The sequence below is a fragment of the Arachis duranensis genome, chromosome 3 (genome assembly GCF_000817695.3).
Source record: "Arachis duranensis cultivar V14167 chromosome 3, aradu.V14167.gnm2.J7QH, whole genome shotgun sequence".
NCBI classification, from domain to species: Eukaryota; Viridiplantae; Streptophyta; class Magnoliopsida; order Fabales; family Fabaceae; genus Arachis; species Arachis duranensis.
Genome location: NC_029774.3, coordinates 34342669 through 34365229, shown reverse-complemented (window position 1 = coordinate 34365229; position 22561 = coordinate 34342669). Strand labels below are relative to the sequence as shown.

At 37.6% G+C, this 22561-nt stretch overlaps 2 protein-coding genes across 3 annotated transcripts; both read right to left on the bottom strand.

The window, feature by feature from the left end:
- Positions 1-588: 588 nt before the first annotated feature.
- On the bottom strand, positions 589-6221 carry LOC107478620 (subtilisin-like protease SBT6.1). 2 transcript variants are annotated; one of them, XM_016098756.3, is made up of 10 exons: positions 5356-6221; positions 4993-5121; positions 4755-4907; positions 4317-4433; positions 3933-4117; positions 3388-3651; positions 2143-3208; positions 1410-1907; positions 1245-1305; positions 589-1161 (listed from the first exon to the last, which is right to left on the bottom strand). In XM_016098756.3, the coding sequence occupies exons 1-10, from the start codon at positions 5929-5931 to the stop codon at positions 1070-1072; spliced, it is 3141 nt and encodes a 1046-aa protein (XP_015954242.1). In that variant the 5' UTR covers positions 5932-6221; the 3' UTR covers positions 589-1069. The 2 variants fall into 2 exon arrangements, with proteins under 2 accessions (XP_015954242.1, XP_020993836.1); XM_021138177.2 differs by lacking the exons at positions 4993-5121; positions 5356-6221 and having other exon boundaries at positions 4317-4443; positions 4755-4764.
- A 521-nt stretch (positions 6222-6742) lies between these two features.
- Positions 6743-8057, bottom strand: LOC107478621 (protein SYM1). Its single transcript, XM_016098757.3, has 3 exons — positions 7857-8057; positions 7659-7750; positions 6743-7313 (listed from the first exon to the last, which is right to left on the bottom strand). Exons 1-3 carry the CDS (start codon positions 8013-8015, stop codon positions 6911-6913), a joined length of 654 nt encoding a protein of 217 aa, XP_015954243.1. The 5' UTR covers positions 8016-8057; the 3' UTR covers positions 6743-6910.
- Positions 8058-22561: the final 14504 nt, after the last annotated feature.

The window sequence follows — 22561 nt, the reverse complement described above, 5'->3', positions numbered from 1 at the left end:
TGACGGTGATAAAGTCACAGTAAAAAGAGCCGTTAAATAATAGTTTTTACTCCCTCATAATTTCCATCAAATTTTTTTACTAATTTCTATAATTTCATCTTTTGATTTTTTGGGTCTAGTATAACTCCATCTTAATCATGGGTCAATACAACACCACTAATTTCCTTTTTATTATTGAAAACCCAATGTCAAGTGAAAAAAAAAATCCAACAACTTCTATTTTTGGACAAATCTTGAATTTTAAAAAACGTTCCTACCAACCTACAATTCAATAGTCCATTAAATCCAACACCTAACCACAATCACGCTCACGTGGCATTCTCTCCTATTGACACTCAAAATCAGCATAGTATGGTGAAAAAGTGAATCAACATGATAAAATTTCTCTTTTTATTTTATTAATAGTTGTTCATGTTATTTAAAAAAATCAATAGTTACCTAACATAACCTTTTCTTTATATTTAAAAACCAAGATTGAGACAACAATACTTCTATTGTAAAATACTTAATTAATTTCGATATTATCTTGTAAATAAAAATAATATATACTGTTTTTAAAACATTATTTATCTACAAATTAGATACAAATGCATATAAACAATTTTGATATTATCTTAAACAAATGAAGTGAGTTATTTTCTAGTTGTTGCCTTGTTGGGCATTATCAAAATAGCAAAACACCTGCCATGAAAGCTTAAGGCATTGATTCAAAACACAGACTTGGCAAGGTTCTCACACAGCAAGTTTCTTGATCAAGCTGGATTCGTCAGGTCCTCACAGTATTTTACTCTTGAATTACGGTAACCCGTTCTTAATTTAAAGCTTAATATGCATATAGCTAAACACAAACAACTTACATATCTATTTCTGTTGAATGAGTAGATAAGAGCGTTTCAGATGCATAATTTCTTCATCTGACTCCAAGTATCCCAAGAACAAAACATAATTGATTTCTCATCACCTTATCTGACTATCTTCCTAAGATGACCATAGTTGAAACGCTCCAATTTATCTATGCTACAGGAAAATTTCTCTAGAGGCTACTGTTACAATAAATTAAATAACACAGCTATAATAAGTTGGCCAATCTACCAGCGCCTGATCCTTTCCTTCGCCGCCGTCGCTTTTGGCGAATGCGCCAAAAACATAATAGCAGAAAACCTGCCACAAAAGATAAAGCATTGAAGCGCAAAACGGATATACTAATCTAAAATTGAATGAGCAACAATCAAGTGTTCACTAACCCGTTGCTGCAACTACAGCTGGTACAAGCCAGTTAATACCAACAAGCTTAGGTGCATCAAGCTGCAAGATAAATGAGAAAATTTTAGATTATCAGCCATATGCACTATCTACTGGTATCATACTACAACAAACATGAAAAAGATAAAGTGATTATAATTTCTTGCCTCATCTCCATAGAATAGGCCCAAGTACGTATTCCCAACGGAGTCACCCTTGTTCCGTGTGTTAAATATTCGGTTCCTTCTAGAAGAAGTAGCCAGAGTTGAGTTCAACCCTCTTCCCAAATCAATGAGAGGATAACCAGGCAACTTTTTTGTTCTTCCTTGAAGCTGCAGACTATAGCCCTTGGTTCCCCATACTTCAAATCTTGTGTCAGTTCGGCAAATCAAATCCTTTCCCACAACCGCCGAATATGTTGAGAAATTGACATCAGTTCTCCGAGATGGCAACTGATTATCATCTTCGTACAACGAAATGTCTAGTTTAACTGAATTGGAGAACAGCACAGGATCCCTTGCATCTGTACTAGTAAAATCAAGCATTTTCTTTAGAAGCCAGTAACAATTAGTGACCATATGGCTACTGTCCAAACAATTAGAATCCCCGTAAACAGCTATGCGACCTTCACCCATCTCTGTGAAACCAAGAATTGGAGAGTCGGGCTGTTTCAACCAAAACACACCACTATAATTTAAGAAAGCTTCTCAATGTCAACATTACATGTTAAACTCAAGAACACTAAAAGTAAAAAACTAACTTTCAAGATGATGCCGTATAAGAATAAAATAAAATAAAATAAAATAAAATATCATAGAATGAAGCCATAAAAAGATTGCTTGGCTAGTATAAAATTTAATATATAACGCAATTATAGAGTGCTCTATTAAGTTAACTCACTTTGATTTCAGAATTCAACAGCACATTCTGAGTGGCTCCACTCTCGGAACTATCCAAGAAGGGAAAGCTATGTACATGGCCACCTCTAGGAAACCTCACAATATTTGTTCCAGAAGCATATCGGCTTTGCTCACCTAAAAGTGAAAAATCACCATTCAGGATCTTGTCTCCAAAAGCAATCCCAAATGGAGCCAAAAGATCATTCAGTGCTGGAATATTTGATCCTCCAGTAACAGGGGTCCACCAACTTCGTGTATTGTCATCAAAAAATCTCATCTTCACCATAGTATCTACATTATACCACTCAGCAAAGATGGCTAGCCCCAATCCAGTATACATGACATCGTCTCTAAGTTTCTCAATCTCCTCGGGGAAGTACTCATCTTCAAGATCTACCATCAAAAGTGTTCCATATTGACGAGCATCAAAGCATGTAAGAGGAGATCCAAGTGTTTCAACATAATAATCAGCATCTCTTAACATGTTGAACATAATGTGAAAATTCGTATGCAGATGATCACCATGCCAGTCAAGAATATCATTTCGAACATCCAAGGAATCTCTCGGAATGTAACCAGGTGGGTATTTAATACTATGAAACTGATCCCACAAAATTCGTTTGGATCGAGGTGGTGTTGGTACCACTTTCAACTTCAATTGAAGCACACAAATGCTAGTTTGAGGGCGCTCTCCTTGAGCAGGTGGGCTAGAAACCGTAAGGGTTACATTGCCTTCAATAATTCCAGAAAACTGGGCACCTTCTTCCTTGATTTGCATGTGAAGTGCTAAATAACCAGTCCAAGGCCAGATTATCTCTGAATGTGTAAAATGAATGCTTAAAAGATTCCCCACCTCATCAGAAGGATGCCATGTTGGTGGGCCTTCTACATAGCCAATAACACCCATTCCATTCAAAATGGTGGCATTGAAGATGACAGGCATAGATCCTGCATAGAGTGGTTGGCGACAAAAAGGCCATGTGTAAGGACAATCTGTATAATCAAGGATGTTGGGGAAGATACTTGCCCTAGGCTTGTAGCTCTTAAGAATCCCATATGATTCGAGCCTGACAATTATGTTAACAAGTAAGAATACATAAATGAAATTATTAAAGAATCTAAAGGTAAAATCATTATTAATTTATTATAGTGGAAATGGCAATGGTAATGACGATGATCACCATATCAAAGTTCAAAATAAGACAAAGACAAAAAGAAAGGGGACCCGTCAAAAAGTGGAACTTACAAATCAACTCGGCCAGCACCTTGCTCAAACATGTTAGGCCCAGAGAGCTTTGCAGCACCCTCAACCAATGCTTGTTTCATACTTGCTGGGTTTAAGATGTCTTTTCGATCGGATGCAGGGATGATACTTACAAGCAAGCACACAACACCGGCAACTACAGGACTTGCTACACTTGTTCCTGATAAGCTTTTGCAACCCTTGCTAATCTTGGATCCCATTATGTCCCGTCCGTATGCAACTATGTCTGGCTTCACACGACCATAACTGTAAGGTCCAGAGGTTATTAGAAATTCAAACACAATGATCTTAAGTATTAAAAAACCAACTTTGCATTTAAATGGCATCTTTTTTAACAAGAATCAGCAGAACCCAACTATTACCACGAGATTGAAAGTAGATGATACAACCCGACGAAATATCTATTGTATGATGAACTCAAAAAAGTACAAATGCTAAAAAGGAAGTAAGTGCAAGAAATCCTCATCAAACCTGTATTGGGAGAAGGATCCATGAAATATAAGTAGAAATAAATAAGTAAACATTACCCATGAGGAAGTTCCCAAGTACTCATGCCACGTGAGGAAAATGAAGCAATATGGTCACTATAGTCAATGCCACCAACGCCAATAACATCACTTTGATCAGCTGGATTGTTCAAAGTTCCATAAAGTGGTCCATCATTTCCAATTGCAGAGACCATGATTATATTATTTGCTGTTATTTCCCATATCTGGTCAACAATTTATCAAAATAACACTTTGTAAGAGGAAATTTCTTACTCAATTGTCAACAAAAGATGGTTTATTTACACATAATAGTTATGTTATATAAATTTAAAACCAATCTATATTCTTTAAATCTTAAAATCACATCAAACATATAATGTTATCAAATTAAAAAGCAAGAATGGATGGATAAAAGAAAATTACCTTCTCAACAAATGGAAGATCCAAATAATCAGGTCCACCAATGCTCAAGTTTAGCACATCCATATTGGTTGCAATTGCATAGTTGAAGGCATCAAGGAACCATGATGTGTATGAAACCTGCAATAGGCTGAATGAATTCTTCTCAAAATATTCCCAAATATTACAAAATAATAGTATTATTAGCATAAGAACTGCGAAACGTATGCAACTTAGTTATGACAGGCCTTTATCAGCTGTCAACAATTTGTGACAACTGCAGTAAAAAACACATGTACATTTCCCTATTCAGATCTTGTTGATGATTTCTTGGTTAGTAACCATATGACAATGGGCATTTAATGAGTAAACAAACAATGAAGATAGTTTTGGCTAACTGAAACTCAAATGTAGTCAAGGAAAAGAACAGTGAGTGTGACAAGAATATCCAACAGGCATTACCTGTGCATCAGTGAAAACACGAAATGCATAAATCTCTGTATCAGGTGCAAAACCAAGGCACTCTGCGTCTACCCCAGCAATAACACCAGCAACAAAGGTCCCGTGTCCAAGATTATCATTTAACGTATCCTCATTGGTCCAATTTGTTCGTTCCTGTAAATGTCCTCAACACTAAGAACAACCAAAGAACAAAACATCTCCAAACAATCGTGGTAATAACAGTTCCAAGAATCAATACCTTGATGTTACGAAAATGAGGGTGATCAGCTCGAATGCCTGTATCAAATATAGCCATTTTGACTTTTGCACCTGTGTACCCTTTTGCCCAGAGATCCTCCGCCCCAAACATGGAAGTCACTTGAGATCTCTGCCACAAGAAGACACAAAAACAAGTCTCACTGTGTGTGTGTGGGTCTCTGAGTTATCTACATTCCCTTTCCCCACTGATTGAAATATAACGAACGCGCAAATAGACAACTTATCCTTAAACTTACACATTAATTCTTAATCCACAAAGCTCTAATAAAATCTAATCCATTTTAGAAACAAGAAAGACTAACCATATGAAACAAATTTTATGACTTTAAGATTGAATCTTCACCTGCATCAAGAGTTGGCGTCCCAACTTGACGGAAGAGTTTCGAGTGAAGGAGCAATGGGGTGGTTCATCATCTCCATCTCTATATGGTTCCTCAGTAAACGACATGGACGTGAATATCTTGCCAGGGCGCTTCTTGCCATCCACAAAGGCACCACCTTTGCCTTTGTGGGTGCGATCCTTGTGGAGAAGACCCCTGGTGTAGCTCATGTCCAAATGCAAGTCCTTGACCAGTGGCAGAGCCTCAATCTGTCGAATCAATCCATCCTCAACAGAAACCAAGGCAAAGTCGGTGGGGAACTTGGCGGCAGGGTTGTGGCGGTGGATCCAGTGCCAGCCTCGGGATCGGAGGTTGGATTCAAGATAGGAGCGGTGGTGGTGGGCGGTCTTGTAGTGGCGGAACCGCACGATGTAGTTGCGGCGAGAGGGGGTTCCGTGGTCGGTAGAATTTGGGGGTAGGGTTTGGGATGGGTTAGGGGAAGAAGGTTGAGATTGAAAGTGGAAATGGTAGAGAAAGAGGGCGATGAATATGAAGAAGATGGAGAGAGAAAAGGCGGAGCTGCTTTGGGTGGAAGCCATGGTTGTTAAGGATGAAGAAGGAGGAGGATGTGGTGGTGATTGGGGTTGTTTGCATTGGTTTAGTTCACGTGGGAGCTAGCTGCTAGCTACTAGCTACTAGCTACATCGGATACTACGAACTGGTAAGTGTTCGGCTTGTCTATAAAGCGTTAAGGACACCAACACAGACACTGTTTCGTTGTTGAATTGAATCTGGTTTTGTTTGTAAAGTACATCTCCGAATCATCACCACATTCAGGGTGCCTGCCCCTGCCCTCTCCTTTTTCTTCTCTCTCCTTTCAAAAAGCATTAGAAATGAAAGTGGTGTTTTTTTTTTAACCATTTTTTAGCTTAAAAATTATTAATATTGGTGGAGATTTGAAGTTTAATCCCAATTAGTCCAATCCACATGGGTAAGCATGTAAATTTTGTATATTTTACGGCACATATACAAATTGAATCAAACTAGTTATACTTGATAAGTAAGACTTTGGATTTGAATTTCTATAGACTTGATTTTGTAGAATTAACTATGATAATTTTACCAAAAAAATTATCTGAAGTATATTCACCTTCTTTTTAATTGTCCAACATATAATATTCGTTTATTTATAAAATACCAAAAATACTCCTGTTCTCTTCTCTAATTCTCCCCAACCTAGAACCTATATTCATCTCTCTTTTCTCAGCATGTGGCAATTAGCTAACAAGCATAAGTCAAAAGAAGGTCCCAAATGGAGGTGGCATAAGCCGTTATAATAAGTTCATTTTTAATTACCAGTTACCAGACACAAGAATTCTGGGGGCTGGGATAAAAATCAGATAAACAAAATATTTAAATACTAATCAATAAATGCATCATGTTGAGTTTCACCTATGTTTACTCAATGTATGTATGTAGGGTTAGAAACCATTTTGATACTACAGTGAATTTCCAGAACAAGGTTCATGGAGGAGAACCAGGAGTAAAAATATCAATAATCTTTTCATGAGCATTGGCTTATTGGCTTCTTTTTTCACGGGAAGAATGAAATGGTTTAAACCACTGTTTCCAAGGTGCATCCTTCTGTTGCTCCAACCAAGAGAGGAAAGCACTATCCAGCAGGCAGAACAAGTTCACATAGAGAAGCTGGTACTTCACAGGAACATACCGGAAATTGAAGACCTGCACAAATGGCCAAACACCACCTTCTACAATCAAAGCTGGGAAAAAGTTGTTCTTCAAGTCTTCCTTCACCTGAGGAATAGTCTTGCCTGAGCATAATCCTATGTAAGTAAAGAACACAAACAAATGGATCGGACCAAATATGATGCCATCCATTGCTACTTTCGTGGCTACAGCTCGCGCAGACTTTGGCATAAGGTGAAGCTTAAGTCTTATGAATTTGTCCAAACCCTCATACCTACATGAAAAATTGGCATGAGACAGTTAGCAAATTGCTACTATCATGACTTAATTCAACGATGTTTCACCCTCTTTTGGTACACTTGAGAATCATATGTTCTAAATGGAATTTCTGAATTTCAATTTGACAAGTAGTTTTCAATTGTAACCAAACATTAGGCAATAGGCAAGCCTGGAATCTATTTCGAAATAAGCCCTAGTCAACTAAGAATATGCACATCAAAGAGGGATATAAATCAAAATCGATTCAGAAACAGTTATCGGATTCCTTGACAAATTGAGATCTATGTGAATCACTGACGCGACATTGAAGAAATGAGGAGAATGAGAAATAGGTAGGTACCAGAAGTGGCCAACAGGTCCAACGAAACCGAATCCAAACATACTTGTAACAGCAACGCGGTTCCAGTTTATAACAAATTTAGGTTCTTCATCCTACCAAATGCAAGGGAACGGAAATTGGTGAGTGAAACCCACAGCAGAGACGATAATAACAATATAAAAGAGTTGAGTTGCGAGTTGCGAGTTGCGAGTTGGATACCGTGGCAGAGAGTTGAAGACGCTTCTTGGCGGCGGAGTGAGTAATATATTGAGCAGTGACGTCACCAACAGCCCAGAGGACGCCGGAGCTGATGACCTGGGTCTTGACGGGATGAACAGAAAGGCAATTCTGGTACCATTTCCACGCCTTCAGCATCATCCTGCCTACACCTAATCCTCCTCGCTTTCTCACAACTTACAAGACGTTTTTGACCATTCTGCTCAGCATTTTGGGCCAACATAACCCCATTTTGGGCCTTTACTTGGGACGTTGATTGAAAAGGCCTTTTTAATACCGTGTGACTCAGGTCCAAAAAGGGCCTTATTCTTAATTATTAATTCCTAAATTATGTACTAAAACGAGGCTATTGGAAAATAATATTACTTGTACACTAAAATCAGTTACTAAAGTCAGTCACTAATATTAAATATATATAAATACATGTTAAAAGTAAATTAAATCACACATATATTTATACACAAATACATTGGTAATATATTTTAGTTAATTTTAGTGTATGGATAGCATTTTTTATTAGAAGTTTAGGATTCTTATATCTACTTAAAACTATAGTTATCAGAATTGAACCAATAATTGAATCAGTTGGACTATTAGATCATATTGATTTAACCGATAAATTACTAGTTGAACCGATTAATTCGGTCTCACAAAAATAAAAAATAATCAAAATTTTAAATTAAAATTTAAAATACATACTAACATTTTAACAACAATTGTCTCCATTTCTAAAAGTAACTAATTTAAGACTTATTTTTAATAGGTTTAATTACTCTGCAGGTCCCTATAGTTTTACCAAATTTTCAATTAGGTCCCTATACTTTTTTTCTTTTTCAATTAGGTCCCTATACATCATTTTTTTTCAATTTAGTCCTTGTTAACGTTAAACGTCAAAAAAATGTTAGTAAATTGTGAAATTACCTGTATACCCTTAGGGACCTAATTGAAAAGAAAAAAAGTATAAGGACCTAATTGAAAATTCAATAAAACTATAAATATTCAATGAAAGATATTCCTATAATCCTTATTCAATGATTCTACGACATGAAAGATATTCCTATAATCCCTTTTATTTTGTCATTATCATTCTTTTGCTTATTTATATATAAAATGTACCAAAAATAATTTCTTTTTATTTTTTTGACTTTCAAAATACCTTATCTTAAGAACATACAAAAAAAGTAATGAATAAAATGAAACAGAAATAGTAGTAAAAAGTATATATAAAATTCAATTTTCATCATTCAAGTATTTATTATGATCATGTAATATTTTACATTTGTGTAGATTCATGAAATATAATTTATGTCTTTATCATATCATGGTATACTATAGAAAACCACAAGGCTATGTAATTTGAAATCTAAAAATGAAAACCATAGAAAGCATAGTTTCAGTATAATACATAAAATCTGGAAATCAATTCTTGTGTTGCAGCCTCCCACTCTCTGAACCGGCATAAGGATCAACAATAACATTAATAACAACCGGTTCTAAAAGAGAAGACTTGAAGCAATGTCTGAATTGAAACCAATGTCACTATCACAAGGCTTTCTGCAGCAAAACCAGGGAACAGAGAAGCTAAGAACTCCAAAGGGTTCAAATTAGTATCATCCACGATTGCATTCTCAGTAAAGATGTCAGTTAAGAATCCATGTCCTGAGTTGTCATCATAAGTAAGCCCCTCTTAACCACTGCTAACAAGTTTGTTGGCACTCCCAATTGGCCTATCCCAAGGATTCGCTGAAGTGTTCAAAGTGCTTCCTGAAGATGGATCCTCCCGAAAGCTAGAATTGGGAATCAAGAACACACCAAAGTAAAAAGAGCACCATGGAAAACTAATAGTTTCCCTTGATGGAGTCTAGCAAATATCATATAAATTTGAACATCTTTTAAGTCTGAACTTCTTGGTGCATGTTTAAATCAATACAGCACCACTTAAAAAGCGAGGAATAGCCTTAAACACCAATTGGTTCAAGCAAGCTAGAAAGTAAAGCAAAAGCAACCAACAAAATCAAACAGAAAGAAGGCAAATTCTTTTGCTTTATTTGGTTTCCACTTACATTTCAACATTAACAAAATATAACAACATTAAACATCCCCCTGCGGGGGAACCCTTTTTTTCAGAGTCACTTAGGATTACTAACAACTCTACTAATTAGAGTTCAATGAACAGAACCATGAATAAAAACCACATGAGCCTATCCAACTGCAAGTGGATCAGATCACAAAATATTTTCTAGCCCCCAAGGAACATAAAATGAACGATTTTTAATTAATTAAAGGGTAATTAAAGCTCATAACAAAATAAAAGGGGGCATTTAAAGCTAATCCAGCTCCATTGTCTAGGATGACGATAGTTAGAATCTAACCTGGGTTTAAGATGGGAAGGATCTGCCATGAAAACGAAGAAATTGTTAATTGGAAAAAAATATGGGATTTTGGCAGATCGACTTCAGGCAGCAAGGCGAGGTGCGGCGAGGTGTGGCGACGCGAGTAGCGGCGTAGCAATCCACGGCGAGGGAACGCGACAGAAGCGACACACCACCAGTGGGAAGCAGAGTAGAGCAGACGCACGACCAGCGCAGAGCAGTGCAACGCAAACCAAGGACGACGGACGATGACGACGATGGACGCTCACGCCGCCAAGGACGATGACAACGACGCCGCCGCCGTAGATGGAGGACGACACCAACGAATGGATCAGAGGAGAAACGCAGTGACTTCACAGAGAACAGGCGCTGACTAGGGTTCTTTGTTTTTGGATAAAATGGCAAGGATGTTTTTGGTATTTTAAAAAAATAGAAGTGGGTTTAATTAGCTATTATAACTTAATTAGGAGAATATTCAATTTTTGAATGGAATATTCTGTTATTTTAAACGGTTTTGTCACGGTAGGGACTAAATTGAAAAAAAAAATTAACATTTAAGGACCCAATTGAAAAGAAAAAAAGTATAGGGACCTAATTGAAAATTTGGTGAAATTATAGGGACCTGCAGAGTAATTAAACCTTTTTAATACTTTCCATAAAAAACAATTATGACTAGGACTTTCAAAAGCATATGATTATAAATCCTTCATGCACAGAATATGAATTAATTCAGCTAAATCTATTTGTCAAAGTCGTGTGATGCAGATAAAAGAGATAGAAAAATGTAACACTTTACTAGACAAATCCTTACGTTATAGTCGTAAATCAGATGTGGTGAGGCATTACGATAGTTAAAAGCAAAAAAGAACATACATAATGTTCTTGTATGAATACTTGGAGGGAGAGCTCGGTCTCTGGGAATCGACGCTGAGTTGTTATTTTCGGTGCCAACCTTTGAGCTTTGTGGTAATCTGAGCTTTACTCCAAAGGGATGTCCAATTGCGTAGAGCTTTCAGCAAGAAACAAGGGGGGAGTGTACCTGCAAAGGCACTTTGAAACTTAAGTCAGTATTGAGAATTCAATGTGTCCTTTTAGGATGGAAGATCATACCTTTTATGGGTGACTATGTGCAAGTCGGTTATGCTTCTGCTTTATTGCCTGTATTAAAGAGCAATAATAAGGATGAGATGTTAGGTTGGACGTTTCACATTTGGAAAGCAGTCTGTTTAGTTGAGTTGTAACGTAAGTGGCCAATTAATAACGTTGATTGCCAATTAATAACTGTAATGCCGAACTAGAACGCCAGCTTTCTGAATAATAACGTGAATAATTCCGAGTTATGAATGATAATGCCGATTTATGATGTTGGATTTGTAATGGCCAGACATAGCCCCCAAGCTAAGCCTGAGAAAATGTTAAATGAAGCAGGTTGAGCTTTAAATGGATCATAAGTCGGCTTATTTAGTGATGTTATAGGTCGGTGACCGGGTTGGCCTTGTAGCCCCCAGTTCAAGATGCTTCATTTGAAAAATTAAATGTGTGTCAGTAAGAGAGAGAAAGATTTTGAATGTTAATTAATGAATGTGCGTATTTCCTATGCGCATGATGGCTTTTGATATGACTGATATGATTGTTTAGTGGAATTGAAAAGCGATTTGTAGTGGGAAGTTAATAATTTTTGGAATCCAAGGGGTTGTGTGTTTGTTCAAGGTATGTGTGTTTATCAGTTGCATTTGGAGCAAAAATGAGCAAAAGAGGTATGCTACTTCTCTCTTCATCTCTATAACTTCTGGTCTTCTTCTTCTGGCTTTTATTCTCCTTTTGTTTTTGTTCAAATGGGTTTTGAGAAAGAGAAGAAAGATAAAGTTGATTGGTCATATAATTGGGTGAGTGATGATATTAGGAAATAATGCTCGCTGTTCTAGGATGAAGAATCTATGAAAGAGATAGACAAGGGAAAAGTTTCAAAGGGTGGTTCTGGTGTTTCATTTGAGCTGCTTCCCTATGTTTCTAGTGATCGTGTTTTCCATAGGAAGGAGGGGTTTGAGTTTTTCTATATGTATAGCTGTGTGTTGGAGGAATTGAGGGTGAAGCTTCCGTTTAGTGAGTTTAAGTGTCAGGTATTGAGGTAATTGAACTGTGCACCATCTCAATTGCATCCTAATGGGTGGGCTTATCTTTGTACTTTTGAGATTTTGATAGAATTTCTGGAGGAGGCACCTACAGTGAAGTTGTTTTTCTCCTTGTTTCAAGCAAAATGTGTTTAGAAGGGGGTGTGGGTGAACTTGAACAGTTCACCAAGGTTTGTTGTATTCAAAATTTACAAATCCTCTTTTAAGAATTTTAAGGAAATATATTTGAAGGTGAGGAGTGTTTAAGGTGACTTCCCGTTTTATATGGACGAGCATTTTGAGAGAGATTCCCAATTTGGTGGTGCTCGGAGCCGCAGAGTATTCTGGGGCCAGAGGTTATAAGTGCAAGAAATAAGTGTATCATTGAGTATTTGGTTATAGCTATTGATTGGAAGGAATTAATTTCGATGTTTGACTTGCTTCAATGGGACGAGAATAGGGGAGCGGTGATAGAGTATTTAGGTGAGTTATGTGATGTTGTAGATTGAGTGGGATTGTATAATTGTTCTAATTTTTTACTTTGCTTTTTGGTAGGTGGGAAATATCCTGGTGTGTCTGCTGCAAGTTTAAGAGCTCGGGGGAAGAATAAAGGTCTTGACAAAGAGGGTTTTTCATCAAAAGCGGAGAAGGTTGGCACTGAAGAGGTTAATCAGCTAAAGCCAAAAAAGAAAAAGGTAATTTTGAAAAAGAAGAAAGCAGACGTAGTGGATTTGTTGGAAGATTATGAAGACGGGATAGAGGTTTCGGCCGAGGAACTACAGAGGTCTTATGATAATCAGAAAAAAATTGCATGAGGTTATTGATCAGAGTGAGGGTTCCTCTCTTTGGGGGAAAGATTGTCCCTTCATGATTACTACCGATGAAGTTTGCCAGACTCTTACCGATGTTATTTTGGCTGAAGAGGTGGGAGATGTGGCTATTGATCAGTACAGGCAAGTAATGTGCCATCCTTTATTTGTTTTGGTTGATAATTTTATGGATGTCCTTGTTTGTGAATTTTGCTTTTGTTTGTGTAAGGTTGTTGGTCTGCGGCTTGCCAGTTTAGGGCGTAGCCGAGAAAAGAAACAACGTCAAGTGGCCGAGCAGAAACTTGATGTGAGGTTGGAGAAACAGTTGAGCTTGAAGACTGCAAGGGTTACAGAGCTGGAGCTGAGCTTGAGAAAGATTTAAAATTAATGCGGGAGAATTATGCAAAAGAGGTGGAAGATGTTAAAAAGAAGGAGGCGGATCTGTCGAGTATGAGTACTCGGGTGGTGGAGTTGACTGTTGAGTTAAAAAGCTTAGAAAAGAGTAAGGAGATAGCGATCTTGGACTCTTTTATTGAGGGGTTTGAGCGAGCTTCTCTGCAAGCCAGGTTCTTAGCTCTTAATATTGATCTTGATCAGATGGATCCCGGTAAGATTGTTTGTGATGGGGTTATGGTTAAGGATGCTGGTGCTGAAGAGAAAGGGGATGAAAATGTTCAGTAGGTTGTGGTTTGTTGTATTTTTTGATAAACTAATTTTTCTCTTGAGTTGAGCTTGTTTTGTGTTTTGGTATTGCTTCCTGTAGAAAGTGGTTTATGGTGCTTCTGGCTTCATGCTTTTATGCATATTATTGTATGTTTAACAGCATTTATCTGTTTTTGTTTAGCCATATTGCTTTTGATAGGGATAAAACGTATCATAGCGTTTCTTAATAGGCGCAGACTATATTTGTTTTGTAACCTGCTAAATGGTCGGCACTGTAGTTTGGTAGATTTTGAATGGTTGGTTTCCCAGTATTGCTCAGCAATCTGTTTAGTTCAGAATAATCTGATTATGGGTAAGATCGGTTATTTTTTACTGAGAAATTCCAAGTGGTCAATAAGATCGGATATTTGTTTAGATTGACTTGTGGGATTCGGATAAAAATCAGACTTTTGATTGAATGGTTGTTTCCGAATGATTGGTATTTGGTTGAATTGTTTGATCGTAGTGGTCGGATTCTTATGTATATCGGATATTTGCTCGATTTGAATGATCGGCTACCGCTTTAGATAGGATTTTTGAATGATCAGATTCCGAGTTAGATCGGATATTTGTTTGATGGAATGATCGAATTTCGAGTTAGAGCGGATATTTTTTTGATTGAATTTCCGTTTTAAGGTTGGCTATCAGATTGATTGATTGTATACGAGTTATCAGGTTACGATTAGGATCGGTTATCGGATTGATAGATTCTAAATGATCTGTTTTGGAATATGATCAGTTAATTGTTTAATTGATAGTATCCGAAAGGTCAGATCGAGAGTGTAGGTCAGCATTATATGAATGTTATAAATGAAGGGGAAGTATAGAATGGAAAAAATAATGAGTTGAGGAACCTTTGATTTCAAAGGCCCAGGTAGGCTAACCTCGTTAAAACCTCTCCAAGCAAAACCCTTGTGGGAAAAATCTTGGTAGCAGGAAAAAGAGTACTGGCCTGTCCCTGGTATTAACTGTAATATGACTTTAAAGAAGATACATTCCAAGTGTTAGGGAGATCTTTACCCTCTAAGGTTTGTAATCAGTAAGCTCCATTACCGATGACTTCTGTGACTCGGTACGGGCCTTTCCATTTAGCTGCTAATTTGCCATGTGTTGATGGTCTTCTAGCTGCTTCTGTTTTAGTGAGCACAAGGTCATTTACTTGGAAAGACCTTGGGTGAAGTCTTTGGTCATATCTTCGGGCTATATGCTGTTGCATGGCCAAATGTTTGACTACTGTGGACGATCTGAGTTCTTCTATAAGGTCAAGTATGGATTGTCGAGTTATGTCTTTTGTAGTTTGGTCGGCCAATTCAGTGCGCAGTGAGGATTGGGAGATCTCCACTGGTATCATTGTGTCTGAACCATAGACTAGCCGGAAGGGCGTTTCCTTTGTGGTTGAGTGAATGGTGGTGTTGTATCCCCATATGATCTCTGGGATAAGCTCGGCCTAGAGGCCTTTTGCATCATCCAGTTTCTTTCTTAGAGCATGTAGTATTACTTTATTTGCAGCTTCTGCTAGCCTGTTTGTTTGTGGATGCTCTACTGATGAAAAGTATTGTTTGATTTTCAAGTCCTGCAAGAAGGATGTGAATTTTTTATCAGCAAACTGGCGACCATTATCTGTGATAATGTGCCGAGGAATGCTAAATCGACAAATAATATATTTCCAAACAAAAGAAAGCATTTATTGTGATGTAATCTTGGCTAGAGGATGCGCCTCTATCCATTTGGAAGAATAATCAATTGCTACAACCAGAAATTTTACCTGTCCTGATGCTGTGGGGAAAGGGCCGAGGATATCAATGCCCCATTGGTTGAACGGCCAACTTACCTCAGAACAGTGTAGGAGTTTGGTCGGGAGATGTTTGATCGGATTGTGTTTCTGGCAGTTGTAACAGCTTTTAACTTTTGCTTGACAATCCTGTCGTATTGTTGGCCAATATAATCCAACTCTGAGGATTTTTGAAGACAGACTTCGGGCTTCGAGGTGTGTACCACAGATCCCTTCATGCGCCTCGGCAAGTGCAAGCTCAGCTTCTGATCTGCAAAGACATTTTAGTAATGGACGAGAGAATCCTCGTCTATATAGGCAATTATTATAAATTGTAAAAAATGAGGCTTGTCGGCGGAAGTGTCGAGCATTTTCGATGTCGCCTGGCAAGATCCCTGTCCAAAGATAGTCTATGTATGGAGATCTCCAATCTACTTCCTGTGTTACACTTAAGATTTGTGTGAGTTCAATGCTTGGCTTAAGCAGTGTTGACTGATAAAGGGATGACCCATTTGGTTGAGTACTGGCAAGTTTAGACAGAATGTCAGCTCGGCCATTACTCTCCCTTGGTATGTGCTGTATTTCGTATTTAGAAAATTTTGAAAGTAAATTTTGTACGATGTCCAGGTATTTAGAAAGCAAAGGGTCATTTACTTGGTATAAGTTGTTTACCTGCTGGACGATTAGTAAAGAGTCGCAATATACCTTAAGTTCGGTGATGTTTAGGTCGGCAGCGAGTCTAAGGCCAGCAATTAGGGGTTCATACTCACTTTGATTGTTGCTTGCTTTAAATGAAAAATTGAGGGAATGTTCAATGACTTTGTCGTGGCTATCATCAAGTATGATACCTGCTCCACATCCTTGTGGGTTGGAGGACCCATTGACGTATAAAGAACATTTGATGTAATCTTCGGTTGTGTCTGGTACTGAGAACTCGACGATGAAGACAGCCAAGAATTGGGACTTCATAGATGTTCGGCCTTCGTACTTGATATTAACTTTTGATAGCTCCACCGACCATTTTACTAGTCGGCCAACCAACTCAGGTTTCTGAAGGACTTGTCGCAAAGGGTGATCTGTCCAAACATGGATTTCATGGGCCGAGAAGACAAGGGGCTAGGGCCAGCTTCTCAATGCTCGGATATCGAAGGTCGGCATTCTGCAATGTTTTGCTGGTAAAATAGATCGGGAACTGCTTCTTTTCCCTTTCTGCAACAAGTGCGGAGCTTATAGCCCAGTTAGTGACAGATAAATATAAGAAAAATGGTTCCCCCTGAAGGGGTGATAAACCACTATTTTATGGTTTATATTGTGTTTATTTGAGTGATTTTTATCAAGTCTTTACCCACTTATTCATATTATTAGCATGTATTTACAATTCCTTCCCAAAATTGTTCCATGGTTGAAAACTTGCTTCCTAGAGATCCTTTAATTACGTATTTTAAATCTCCTTTATACCATTTGATGTCGTGATCTGTGTGTTAAGTGTTTCAAGCTTCATAGGGCAGGAATGGCTTAGAGAATAGAGAAGAAGCTTGCAAAAATGGAAGGAACACAAGAAACTAACGGGATGACCAGCGAACACCGACGCAGACGCGTGGCTCACGCGACCGCGCGAAATGGAGAAAATCACAGTGATGCGTTCGCGTGCCTAACACGAACGCGTGGATTGAAGCTGCACGAGTGACACGAACGCGTGGACGATGCGTACGCATGGCAAGGAAAAATGCTGAATAACACGCACGCATGGACGACGCGTACACGTGACATGCGCGATCTGTAGAATTAACAGAAAATGCTGGAGGCGATTTCGGGCCGCATTTTGACCCAGATTTCGGCCCAGAAACACAGATTAAAGTCAGGGAATATGCAGAGACTCAACATATCAGATCATACACACAATTTTAGGTTTAGAAGTAGTTTTTAGAGAGAGATGTTCTATCCTCTCTCTTAGGATTTAGGATTAGGATTCCTCTTAAAGGAATTAGGATTTCTTCTTCTCAATTTTCAGGTTCAATGTTCCTTTTACTTATTTTCTCAATTTGGTTTATGAACTCTTTATGTTTGGATTGATTTTCTTTTATTAATGCAATTTGAGGTATTTCAGATCTATGATTTTATTTAGCTTTTTACATTCTTAGCTTTGGTTGATTAATTGGAGACACTTGAGTTATCAAACTCAGTTGTTGATTGAAATTGGAATTACTGATTGATCTGGATCACTCTAAAGCTAGTCCTTCCATAAGGATTGACTAGGACTTGAGGATCAAGCTAATTAGTCCACTTGACCTTCCTTTGTTTAGTAAAGGCTTACCAAGTGGGATTAAAACCCAATTCTCATCATACCTGATAAGGATAACTAGGATAGGACTTCTAATTTTCATACCTTGCCAAGAGTTTTCCCATTATTAATTTATTTCCTGCAATTTATTTCTCTTGTTCAAACCTTTAAAAACCCAAAATACTGTTTTCCATAACCAATAATAAAATACACCTCCCTGCAATTTCTTGAGAAGACGACCCGAGGTTTGAATACTTCGGTTATTTATTTTTATTGGGTTTGCTTAAGTGACAAACAAAACTTTTGTACGAAAGAATTCTCTGTTGGTTTAAAAACTATACTTACAACGCGATCATATTTGTGAAATTCTTTACCGATAGAAAATCCGATCGTCAAGGGGGGTTTGTAAGATTGGCGGTTTTGAAAGATTTTCTTTAATAATTTTGAATGCTTGTTCGCAGTCATCGGTCCATTGGAAAGCTTTTTTCTTTTTTAAAGTTTGGAAAAAATATAGAGATTTAGAAGCAAGGCAAGGTAAAAATCTAGAGAGGGCAACAAGTCTCCCTGTTAACCGCTGGACTTCTTTGATGGTTTGTGGACTTGTCATGTCTAAAACAGCTCAGAATTTTTTTGGATTTACCTCGATACCTCGGCTAGTGAGCAAGAAGCCGAGGAATTTGCCGCTCTGGACCCCAAATGCGCACTTCTTGGAATTTAACCGCATGTTGTATTTTCTTAGTTGACCGAAGATTTCTGCGAGGTCATCAAGGTGATTGTTGCCAATTTTTGTCTTGGCGACCATATCGTTAACATAGACCTCAATGTTTCTGCCGATCTGTTTGGCGAAGACTTTGTCCATTAGACGTTGATATGTTGCACCTGCATTCTTAAGGCCAAATGGCATGACTTTATAACAATAGTTTCCATATTCAGTAATAAAGACTGTCTTATTTTGATCGGATGGATGCATTTGGATCTGGTTATAACTAGAATATGCATCCATAAAGCTGAGTTTTTCATAACCAGAGGCATTATCAACTAAGCAATCAAAAGAGGGCAAAGGATAGGAATCTTTGGGGCATGTGATAAACCACTATTTTATGGTTTATCTTGTGCTTAATTGAGTGGATTTTATCAACTCTTTACCCACTTATTCATACTATTTGCATGGTTTTACATTTACCTTCCTAATTATGTGCTTTGATTGAAAACATGCTTCTTTGGCCTTAAGTTCCCTATGTTTAATCCTCTCTTATTACCATTAGATGCCTTGATATGTGTGTTAAGTGTTTTCAGATATTATAGGGCAGAAATGGCTCAGAGGATGGAAAGGAAGAATGCAAAAATGGAAGGAATACAATAAGTTGGAGAAACTGCTAAGCTATCCAGCCTGACCTCTTCGCACTCAAACGGCTATAACTTTAGCTACAGAGTTTCAAACGACGCGGTTCTAGTTGCGTTGGAAAGCTAACGTCCGGAGCTTTGATTTGATATATAATACGTCATAGTTGTCCTGACTCTAGGTGACGCGAACGCGTCGCATCTGCGAACTTCAACCCGCACGGCTGCGTGGGCGACGCCTCCGCGTCACTTGGCCGCGACCTGTACGGACCAGAAAGCGCTGGAAGAGACTTCTGGACTGTTTCTGACCCAGTTTTCAGCCCAGAGAATACAGATTAGAGGCTATAAAGTGGGGAAATGCATCCATTCATCATCATGCTTTCATAATTCATTTTCCATGATTTAGATTTAGTTTTGAGAGAGGTTCTCTCCTCTCTCTCTTTAGGATTAGGATTTAGTTTTAGGATTTTATTTGCTTCAAGGATTATCTTTTTACTAGGTTCAATGTTCTTTTGCTTGACAGTTATCTCTTATTTTCAGATACCATTAATGCTTGCTTGTATTAGTTATGTTGCCTATTTGGCTTATGCTACATTCATGTTATGATTTTCTTATTTAAATATTTCAGTTCAATATTGCTCTTTTTATTCATGGTGGAATTAAGATTCAACTTTCATTATTATTGATAAGAATAACTAAGTCTGGACTTCCAATTTCTCATACCTTGCCAAAAGTTTGCTTTACAGTATTTATTTATTTTAATTGTCATTTAAATTACTTGTCATACTTCTTCCTTAATTCCAAAACCCCCAATTTTACCTTTTTCATAGACAATAATAAGAACATACCTCCCTGCAATTCCTTGAGAAGACGACCCGAGGTTTGAATACTCGGTTATCAATTTCAAAGGGGTTTGTTACTTGTGACAACCAAAACGTTTGCACGAAGGGATTTCTGTTGGTTTAGAATCTATATCTACAACGCGACTATTTTTGTAAAATTCTTTACTAGCAAAAATCCTAACGTCAAAATGACCCACGCGGCCGCGTGCCCTAATTTTCGACGTACAAAGGGTGCACAACGAATTATTGTGCAAGAGTGGTGCTAGATTGGTGCTGGACGCACAATCTCTATCACGCGACCGCGTCACCGACGCGTCCGTGTCATTCCCTTCTCAAGCCCACTCACGCGATCGCATGCCCCACGCGATCGCGTCACCCCAAATTTGGCAAAAATAAAAATTCGAACAGAGAGTTGTGCGAGCGCGAGGCTGCCCTCGCGCCAGTAGCATAACCTGAGTCACGCGTCCGCGTGACCGACGCGACTGCGTCGATTAATTTAAGCACTAGTCGCGCGACCGCGTCCCCCACGCGTCCGCGTCGCTTGCGCCGCACAACTTTTTCAACGCAGCCAAATATCTTATCTTCTCCTCCCTATACCTAATTCTTTTCTTCCTTTCTTATTTCTTTTCTTCCTTCTTCTTCCTTTTCTTACTTTCTTCTTCTCATCTTTTTCACCTCTATTCTATTTTATTTAATTTATTTGCATACTTTCTTCCATTGTATTTTAATTTTGTGCATCTTTTTATTTTCTTTTCTAAATTTATTAATTTTTCCATTGGTGTTACTTGTTCATATTCAACTGTTGTGTCTTTTCTGGTATTATTTTGGTACTCAGTGACTTGTTTTACACTGTTGGGTAATATTGTTTAAGTCAATGCTATTCTTTTATGATATTTGTATTAATTTTGCATTGACATGAATTTATATTATCTTGCACTCTCTTTCCCATTGTTACAAATTTTTGCACTCTTGCTTTGCCATGTACTTCTACTGTTTTCTCACTTGCATGTTGTAGCTACCATGTAATTGAGACTCTTATTATCTGGCATTAACACCCATATTTTATTTATTTTCTATCTTTATTTTTGGGTTACTTTTTTTTCTTTTCCCTCTTCTTTCAGGATGGCCACCACGAAGGGAGAGGAAAAGCTTCTTAATGGGAAGACAAACAAGTCCACCTGTACAATCTTTGGAGAAAGGCATCAGTTGGAGCAGCCATCCACTTGTTCATCTTAGCATGCACTGAGGACGGTGCAATCTTTAAGTGTGGGGAGGTCGATACCGATCTCCATGGGTCAGTACTTTCTTGTCTCAACACCAATGTTTAAACTTTCTTTGTAGCTAGTTGTTGCATTTGCATATTTATTTGATTTTGTGCATATTTTACCACTTGGTTGAAGAATGTTAAATTTGTTTGAAGTTGTATTTGGAACATGGTTTTTGAGCCAAAGAACACACAACCTGTGAAGATTTTGAGCTTATTTATATGGTTACATTATTTAACCATAAATTTTTATTCTTGTGTGTTTTCTTCTCTATAATTGTAATCTTTGCTTTGTTCCATTCTATATGTCCAATATTTAATATATTTACATGCTTGCATATGATTGAGGCCATTGTTTGATTCTAGCTCACTTATCCCAAAATTAGCCTACCTTTTACATCACCCTTGTTAGTCCCCTTGAGCCTTTAATTCCCTCTTATTCTATAAACCACAACACTAGCCTTAAGCAGAAAAATAAATTTAAAATCCCAAGTTGAATCCTTGGTTAGTTTAAGATAGAAATTGTGTAATTGTTTAAGTGTGGGAAACCTATTGGGAACATGGATGATAAAAATAAAGGGCAGGAAGTTGAAAAGAATGAAATAATTCAAAATAAAAATTTTGGGAAGCATGCTCATGTGAAATCAAAATAATTGAATTACCATGTGCATTTAAAAAAAAATTAATTCAGTATTTGAATAAAGGGGATACAAAAGAATTCCCTAAATGCAAAATAAAGCAATGCACATGGGACAAAATTAAAACTAATGCATGAGCATGTAACAGCAAAAGTGGGAAAATTATAGGAAGCTAAGTATAATTTTAAAATTTTTATAGAGTATGTATATGTTAGGTGAGATCTTAGACTACTCAAGGATTCACTTTACTAGCTCACTTAGCCTTATATATACCCTTACCTTTACCTCAGCCCCATTACAACTCTGAAAAGACCTCATGATATTTGCATTGGTATGCTAAATATTTGTTGATTGATTAGATGAAGAAAAAAAGTTTAGAAAGCATGATTAGAGAAGAATAGAGTGATTGACCCTAGACACTTAAGAGATTAGAGTGATATACACTTCATGTGAGGGTTCAATGCTTGATTCTGTGTTCCCTGCTTTCATGAGCTATCTTCTTACAAGTTTACTTGTCTTTATTTTATATGATTTGAATTAGTGAAATCTGATTTAT